At 55.0% G+C, this 8,532-nt stretch overlaps 1 protein-coding gene across 2 annotated transcripts; it reads left to right on the top strand.

Annotated features, from left to right (window-relative positions):
• Positions 1-711: 711 nt before the first annotated feature.
• On the top strand, positions 712-5,308 carry SLC25A34 (solute carrier family 25 member 34). Of its 2 annotated transcripts, none has more exons than XM_042480264.1 (5): positions 712-1,926; positions 2,785-2,850; positions 3,560-3,712; positions 4,122-4,317; positions 4,416-5,308. In XM_042480264.1, the coding sequence occupies exons 1-5, from the start codon at positions 1,522-1,524 to the stop codon at positions 4,679-4,681; spliced, it is 1,086 nt and encodes a 361-aa protein (XP_042336198.1). In that variant the 5' UTR covers positions 712-1,521; the 3' UTR covers positions 4,682-5,308. The 2 variants fall into 2 exon arrangements, with proteins under 2 accessions (XP_042336198.1, XP_042336199.1); XM_042480265.1 differs by having other exon boundaries at positions 717-1,926; positions 4,122-4,256; positions 4,377-4,695.
• The last annotated feature ends 3,224 nt before the right edge of the window (positions 5,309-8,532 follow it).

Here is an 8,532-nt window from a genome sequence, read left to right on the forward strand (position 1 = left end):
ATTATTATTATTATTATTATTATTATTATTATTATTATTATTATTATTATTATCCTTTATTTATAAAGCGCTGTAAGTTTACACAGCACTGTACATAAATGTTTTAGTCAGACGGTTCCCTGCCCTCAGGCTTACAATCTAAAAGACACGACACAAAAGGAGAAGAAGGGAGTGGTGGTGGGGAATAGGATCAGGTCCAGCAGATCTTCTCCACCTCCGAGGCCTGGACCAAGGCAGATGGACTGGAGGAAGGGCTTGGCTTCTTGATGGATGGTTAGAAGGAGGCTTCCTGGGTCAGAGAGGGGCTCACCTCTGGCAATGCTTCTCTAAATAATATAGTCTTTAATTGAGTTTTGAGACTGGGTAGAGAAGTGATGAGGTGTGCATGTGGGGGAAGATGGTTCCAGGAGTAAGGGGCAGCAAGCGAGAAGGGACGGATTCGGGAGGGGCCAGTGGTAGTCCTACATTGTGACAGGAGACCCTGACTACCAGAGCGGAGGGTGCGAGTAGGAATGTAAGGAGAAAGAAGGTCAGATAAGTAAGGAGGGGCCAACCCATGGAGGGCTTTGAAAGTCAGTAACAAAAGCTTGTACCGGATGCGAAAGGGGAAGGGGAGCCAATGAAGGGAGGATAAAAGAGGAGAAACATGGTCAAAGCGGCGAGCGGATGTGACAATACGGGCAGCTGAATGCTGGACAGAGATTAAAGGATGGAGGTGTGAAAGAGGAAGCCCTGTCAGAAGGAGGTTACAATAATCTAGTCGCGAAACCACTAGGGCATGGACTAGAGTCTTGGCAGTAGAGATTGAGTGGAATGGACGGATCTTGGCAATGTTGTTCAATGGCTGTCTCCTGGCATTCCTTGGCTGCTTTGGGGAAGCAGGGTTCCCAGCTGGGCCTGGGCACAAAAGCCCCCTTTGTGGGCCCTTCTTCCCCACCTCTTCTTCCTCCTCCTCCTCTTCCAGCACAGGCTGTTCCTGCCAGTCCAGGGTAAGATGATTCCTCTGTAAACAAGCCAGCGAGGGCTGGACGGTGCCTTTGTGGTCTCCCTGCCTGGCCAGAGTGCTGAACTTTCCCCTACATTCAGCCCCAGCCCCTCCTTTGCCCACCCCTTCCTTGGCACAGAGGCATATAAATAGCCAGGCCCGGCCCCTTGCTTTCATTCAGAGGCAGAAAATCTGGAGGCCAGAAGGCAGCTGGCCAGAGAGTGCACTTGTGCGGGAGAGGAGCTAAGGTGCAACGGAGTAGATGCCACAGGAGGAGTCGGGCACTAAGGAGGAGAAGGGCACCTGGGCACCTGCACAGGGGTCTCACCTGCAGGAAGGAAGTGGCTGAGCTGTATCTCTGCAACCACTTGGTGCCCACCTGTTCCAAGGTGGTGGCACTTGTCTCTGGACCCACAGACCTTCCCTCGAGGCTGGCACCTCTTGGGCACGCTGCTGGCCCTTTGATCACCCCGCTGGAAGCTGTCTGCTCTGCCACGTTGCCCCTGCCCAGGGCCAGGCCTGGAGGGGGCTGCGCCATGGATCCCTCCCACGGAGCCCCTGCGGTGGTCTCGGTCTCACCCCCCGTGGACTTTGTGCTGGGAGCCACGGCCTGCTGCATGGCCTGCATCTTCACCAACCCTCTGGAGGTGGTTAAGACGCGCCTGCAGCTGCAGGGGGAGCTCCGGTCACGGGGCACCTACCCCCGGCACTACCGAGGGGTGCTGCAGGCGCTGGTGGCCGTCTGCCGGGCTGATGGGCTCGGGGGGCTGCAGAAGGGGCTGGCGGCCGGGCTCCTCTACCAGGGCCTGATGAACGGGGTGCGCTTCTACTTCTACTCGCACGCCGAAGATGTCGGCTTGACCCAGCGGCCGGGGGGCACCATCATAGCCGGAGCCGGGGCCGGGGCCCTGGGAGCGTTTGTGGCCAGTCCGGCCTATCTGGTGAGTCTCTTGTGGGGCGTGTGGGCAGGGGTCCGACTGACAGCAGGTTGGCTGTTGGCATCAATCCCAGCAACAGGGTCATTGGGGTTGCAAGTCCAGGACCATCCCAAGTTGGAGATTTCAGAGCTAGAGGTGGCCCCTGGTCACTTCATGGAGTGCCATGCCTGAAGTGCCAGCCACAGTTGCAGAGGAGGGTGAAGGGTAAGTGACTGGGAGGGAAGGAGGGAAAGGACTGCAGCTCGGGAATGCTTTGCAAGTCCAACCAGTCCTTGCAGATTGGAGCCAACTACTGCTGTCCTAGCTGAGCTGGAGATTTGCACCCAGCCCTTTCCTCTGTCCTGGAACTGTCTCTTTGGCCACCTCACTGTCACCCTCTCATAGGAGGCCACTGAGAGGTCCGTGGCCACAAGGGATTCAGCCCAAGCCTCACTTACATGGGACACTGGCAGAGGAGGTGGTGGTGACCTTCTCTCAGAAGAGATCATTGTTAACATAATTGGTAAAATCACAAGCAAACAACTTATTCCAACCGATGGCAACCCTACATTTTGGGGAAGTTCCCTGTTAGAGAGCTTCCCAAGCTTTGGGAAGAGGGCCCTTGGGGAGCTGTAGTCCAGGACATCAGACAAGTGCTTTCCAACAGCTAATTTAAAACTCGTCTCCAAAATACAGACCCCAGGTTTCCACAGGGAGCGTCCATGGAGGTGAAACGGGGTTGAAGTGCTGAAAATGTGTTGTGTGGGTGGGAACCCAGTTGAGCCGGAGCCAACGGAAACCAGGACTGGTGGGATATTTGTGCAGAGCAAGTTCTTTGACCCCACGGGACCCATTCCTCACTTTTGCTTTTGCTCCTCTCAGGTGAAAACCCACCTCCAGGCCCAGACGGTGGCTGCCATTGCCGTGGGGCACCAACACAACCACCAGGTGAGCTGGCTCTTCCAACAGGGCAGGGGGCTGGGGGCCTGGTGGGGAAAAAGGAAGGGGGTTCTTGCACTGGGTTAGGAGGTCTTACTGGGGGAGGCCCCCTAAATGCACCCTTTGAATAGGAGGGAACTCTCCCCTCTCTGTGGCTGCGCTCAGCTCTGACAGAGAGAAGATGCAGGACATACACAAGGGAAAGGCAGAGGGCCTAGGTAGGCAGATAGGGGAGGTGAAAGATGGCTAGGCAGGTAGAGACCGAGGAGGCCGAGGCGGGGATCAGGTCCGGGCAGGTAGCCAAGGGGGAGGGGTGCTTGAAGGGGATCCTGCCCTCTTTGCCCCAAAAGAGAGCCTCCTCCTTCCCTCCCTCTCTGTTGTTTACTTGGCAAATGCCCTTTCGCTTCACCCAGCGTGAGGACAAAAGAGACTGTTTTGCAACATCCAAAGTTGCTGAGTGTGCGGGAAAGGGAACAACTGAGGCGAGGAGGGAAGGGGTGACGCTGGGCACTGGAGGCCAGTGGGCAGGACGGGGTGGAGGGCACCTGGTGACGCTGGCTGTTTGTGGTGCCGCTCCTGCTGCTGCTGGGCACGGATCACTTTCCGGTCACCTCAGCAAGTTTGCTCTGCAAAACACTCACAGAGACACGCATGCACACACCCCACCCTTGCAAGTCCACGCTTTGGCTTTGCAAGATATTCCTCTCTATGTCCCCAGAGCGTCTCCGGGGCCTTTGAGAGCATCTACAGGACGCAAGGTCTGCTGGGCCTCTGGCGAGGGGTGAACGGGGCCGTGCCGCGCGTGATGGTGGGCTCCGCCGTCCAGCTGGCCACCTTTGCTTCAGCCAAGGACTGGGTCGGGAAGCACCAGGTGAGTGCCAGAGGGGCTAGTAGCCACTGAGGGCTCTGTCCTCCCTCTGAAGTTGTCCAGTCCTCTTCTGAGTTGGCCACCATCTTGTAGCAGGGAGTTCCATAGTGTAACTTGCATGCTCTTGCAGCCTTGCTTTAGTTTCCAGCTAGGAATTCTGTTGTACTCAGGCACTGGAGATGACCCAGAAGCCATCCTTGCTAGTAGCCTTCCTCCACAATTCCCCCCCCCCCCCATTCCCTTCGACATTTGCCCGCGTTGGCAGCTGTTGGTGCCCGCCGGTGCCTTCTCTAGCCTCTGCTCGTCTCCAGGGAAAGCACAACCACTTTTTCTGTGCCCCAGTCACCAGATCCCAATGCAGGACGATGGTAGCATGAGCGCAATGCTAACTGTTTGCCTCTCCTGCCTTCAGTGGTTCAAGGAGGGCAGCTGGATGGTGGCCCTGGCCGGCGGCATGATCAGCAGCGTGGCTGTGGCCGTGGCCATGACCCCCTTTGACGTGGTCAGCACCAGGCTCTACAATCAGCCGGTGGACGAGATGGGCGTGGTAAGGCTCTGCACAAAGGGGCCTTGGCAGAGTGGGGATGCTGGGAGCTGTAGTGCAAGAGGTAGGCCGCTTTGCCAGCTGTCCTCACCTCTCCCCCTGCTCCTGCTCTCCTTCCCTCAGGGCAAGCACTACCGGGGCTTCTTGGACTGCTTTGTGCAGGTGACCAGCAAGGAAGGCCTCCTGGCCCTCTACAAAGGCCTGGGCCCAGCCTACCTGCGCCTGGGGCCCCACACCATCCTCAGCCTCCTCTTCTGGGACGAGCTGAGGAAGTTCACCTGCCAGCACCCCCCAGGCACCTGAGCCCTGGAGGCTCCTGCTGCGTCAGAGGGACGGACGGGCGGACGGATGGATGGACTCCTGCCAATGGCGGCCAGGAGGATATTGGGGCCCAAGCAGGACATTCCCGACGGACCAGGTCCTTCTGAGCACGGTTCCTGGAGAGAATGTCAGATGTCAAAGAGCCAGGGTCTATGGGGTGCTGGTGATCCCGTGGCCGGAGGGACCTCTCCCATGGCATCCGCAACATCTGTCTGATTGTAGGGACTTGTAAAGAGAATGCCAGGCCTTGTGCCCTCCCCAGGAAGGAGCAGCAGAGTGGTCACCTTTCTGCCGGACTGTGGCATTTTGGGGATGGCTGCCGAGAGGCCTTACTGGCAGGAACAGCTGTCTCTTCCACAGCCTCCCTTCTGCTCTCTCCAACATTTCCTGGCCTGACATACACCCACAGATGCACAACTGCACACACACAAACACCCTCCAGGCCCAGAGACTTGGTTCTGGGTGCCAGACCAAAAGGAGAGGCATTTCGCAGATGAAAATGGGGGACTCACGTGGACAAGAGGGAGAACAAGTATGAACAAGGAAGAAGACACAAACGGGGCAGGAGGGGGCTGAGCAAGGGGCCCAAAGGGCAGCCCTGGGGCATTTGGGGTGCTGCCAGCAATTGCCCTTTTCTCCTGGCAGAGAAGGGGGCCATTCCGCTAAACGGAGCCCAGCACGCACACACATGTCTCTGAACACTCCATAAAATAAAAGCCTTGTGTTTTTCCTTCCTGTGTTGTGGCATTTGCAGGCTGAGTTGTGTTTTCCTCCCTGGGTGCTGTTTCCAGGGACCTTGCTCCTTGCCCTGCCTGGCTGCTGGATGGAGCCGGGCGGATCGAAATCAGTCAGGGTGAGGCCAAGGAGGCTGGCTGAGACGTACAAAGGGACGGCAGTCCAAAGGTCAAGGAAGGAAGGAAGGAAGGAAGGAGTGGGAAAAAGGCAGAAGAAAGAGTAAGTCCTTGAGTGCTCAGCCCAGGCCAATGAGGAGTAGCTGCAGAAGGAGCTGGCGAAGGTGGTGGAGTCAAGCCCCGCAAGCCCCGAGAGAAGGGCACCAGGGTCCAGCTTTGCTTTATAACCAGCGCAGCTGCTCCCAGCCTGGAAGGGACAACTCCATGGAGTTTAATGGTCTAACAGAGAGTAGGCCATCTTGAGTACTGAAAGCTTAGGCAGACTGGAGCCCCCAAGGCTGGTGTTTCTGGGGCAACTCCACCCCACAATGTCCCTGGACCCCTTTCTCCTGGAGAGGAATCTTTCCTGTACTTGTCCTCCAGTGGACCCTTGTCTAGGACCCTTGCTTCCACTTTAGCCTCACAACAACTTTGTGAGGTGGGCCTGGCTGAGAAAGAGAGGGTTGTGTCTGGCCCCAGAATGAGTTTCATAGCTCAGTGGAGGGACTTGAAGGGTAGCAGACTCTGGGTTTGTTTTTTCCCCTGTCCTGAGGAAACAGAAACATTCTGGAAGGGAGGGAGTGACCCTTCCTCAGCTGCTAGTGGCCCTATATTTGGAGGTGCCTCTGCTCTGCTGGGGCAACTTTGTGCCCCCTTTTGCCCTCTCCCAAAACAGGGCCCCGGCTGCCCTCTGGTGGCCACTAGCCGCCATGGCCACGCCTGAGCGTTGCTTTCCCTGCATTTAGACCCAGTCCTGATGCTTTCGTTCCCTGTGGGTGAAAGGCAGTCCTGACAGAGTTCAGAGGCTGAAGCCTTGCAAGCCCAAACAGGCGCCTTGTTGGCCCGCATGGCTGGGCCAGTTTGCCCAGTGGGCGAAGCCAGGCCTTGCGTCTTCCCTCCACGCCTTCAGAGCCTCACGCAACCGGTCTTGCCGCTTTGCTGGTGCTAAGAAAAGGGAGAACGACAAAGAAGGCCTGGCTGTCTTTCCCTTTCTGCTTGGGCTCCTAGTGACACAAGCGGACAGGGCCTTGTCAGAAGAGCGGCAGCTGGCAATGCATGGCCATGATCCCCTGCCCTGAGTGATATCATCCCATGATCCAACAAGACCCAACAGATGTCAGCACTTTTTGCTGATTCTTTTTAATAGCTGCCACAGTCTCTTCCTTCTCTTCTGCCTCCTCCTTCGCAGCATTTCAGGCTTCCTTCCAGCTGCTTCCCAGGCTCTCCTCCTGGCTCAGCTCTTCCCAGCTCCTGCCTTCGGGGATTTGGGTTTTTCACCTGCCTTCTTCCCATCTTCTGCCTTCAGCTCTTCTTATTCTTCTTCAGCTCTTGGCAGCTCAGCTCCAACTGGCCTCTCTGGGAGGTTTTGGGGTCCCTTTTATGGAGCCCCATCATCCCAGGCCTTTCGGCCACAAGTCCCCCCAAACCATGCGGCTCCTTGGCCTGTGGCTGTGGGCCAATAAACTGGCCTGAGAAAAGATGCCCTCTTTGGATCCCCCTCAGACACACGGAAGCTGACAGGGTCTAATAGAGAGGGCCGTGGTTCCCACCATTCCAGCGTCCATGTTGGATGGGGATGATGGGGGTTGTAGTCCAACACATTGAGGAGCGCTGGGATGTGGAAGGAAGGCTGCCCTGAGTTTTATTTGGCAGGAGCTCCTTTTGTAAAAGCGTGAGGGCTTCCCTGTCAGGAGTAGGCCTCAGCCTGAGGGAAACTTTATCTTTGATAGACAGGATACAAATCATCATCATCATCATCATCATCATCATCATCATCATTATAATATTAAGTCTCCTTTCTACAAACTTGGCCTCAGTCTGAGGGGAACTTTGCACCGCTCTGAGGAGACTTTTCTCACTGAGGCAAGGCCTAGCCTTCAAAACACACTTATTTACACATTTTATGTCGTGTTTCAGGCAACATTTACCTCAGGATTTGAGATCCTTTGGCAACAGTTTTACACTTTTGTCAAAGTGTGATGGCTTTACTATTAATATACAGTATAAGCCGCCTCGATTATCTTTGATAGAGAGGTGGGATACAAATAATAATAATAATAATAATAATAAAGCCTCCTTTCTACAAACTTGGCCTCAGCCTGAGGGAAACTTTTCACCACTCTGAGGGGATTTTTCTCCTTGCAGCAAGGCCCGGCTTCCACAACACACTTATTTATGTGTTTTACACCAAGTTTCAGGCGATGTTTACCTCAGGATTTTAAAGTTCTCCACAGCAATGTGGGAGAAATAAACAAAGCCAAGGTCCAAACCCAGAAATGAAGCATAAGGGCCCTTGGTCTCCATCTGCTGGGAGGCCAAAATCCATGGAGGCTCAAGTCCCATTCAGTCCAAGGGTAAGTAGAACAGTGTCCCTTAGGATATAAAATGGCAACATCAAGCTTTGCTCCTTAGAACTGATATATACAGTATTTTTGAATCCCTTTCCAAGGAAACCCCATGAAAAGTTTGCCTTAAGTGTAGGCCTCACTTCTACAAAGGGAACTTTGCCTCAGTCTGAGGGAATCCCTAAACCTCTCTGAGGCGATTTCCCTCCTTTGCAGCGAGGCCCAGCTTTTGCAGCACAACCATTTTACACCTTTTGTGTCCTGTTTCACACAGCTTTCACCTCAGGATTTTTAGGTCCTCCACAGCAACGTGAGAGAAACGAACCAAGCCAAGGTTCAAATGCAGTATGTCTATGGAACAAAAGAGGGAACGGGTCAGAAAGGAAGGCAAAGAGTTGGGTGGCCATGGCTCAGAAGTGCCTTTCTTCTGGGTATTCCTGCATGGCAGAAGCAGCGGGTCAGACTGGATGACCCTTGGGCTCCCTTCCGACTCTTATGGGGGTTTTCCCCACCAAAAAAGGATGAAAAGTAGAACCTGGCTTAGACCAGTGTGATCCCAAACTTTGCTCCTCATAGTTTTGGACTTCGACTCCCAGAAGCCCCAGGCAGCCTGGGCAACTGCCAGGAATTCTGGGAGCTGGAGTCCAAAACACTTGGAGGACCGAAGTTTGGGAACCAATGGCTTAGATGGGATCCAGTTTAGAAGCCCGGCTTCTCATGACG

Source organism: Sceloporus undulatus, chromosome 7 (genome assembly GCF_019175285.1).
Source record: "Sceloporus undulatus isolate JIND9_A2432 ecotype Alabama chromosome 7, SceUnd_v1.1, whole genome shotgun sequence".
Lineage (NCBI taxonomy): Eukaryota > Metazoa > Chordata > Lepidosauria > Squamata > Phrynosomatidae > Sceloporus > Sceloporus undulatus.

What these genes read in the sequence shown, in the direction of transcription:
- SLC25A34 (XM_042480264.1), top strand. Translation starts at nt 1,522, where the DNA reads ATGGATCCCTCCCACGGAGCCCCTGCGGTGGTCTCGGTCTCACCCCCC. An exon ending in ACTGGGTCGGGAAGCACCAG is followed by an intron (nt 3,713 to 4,121) that starts GTGAGTGCCAGA and finishes TCCTGCCTTCAG; the next exon opens with TGGTTCAAGGAGGGCAGCTG. An exon ending in TGGGAGCTGTAGTGCAAGAG is followed by an intron (nt 4,318 to 4,415) that starts GTAGGCCGCTTT and finishes TGCTTTGTGCAG; the next exon opens with GTGACCAGCAAGGAAGGCCT.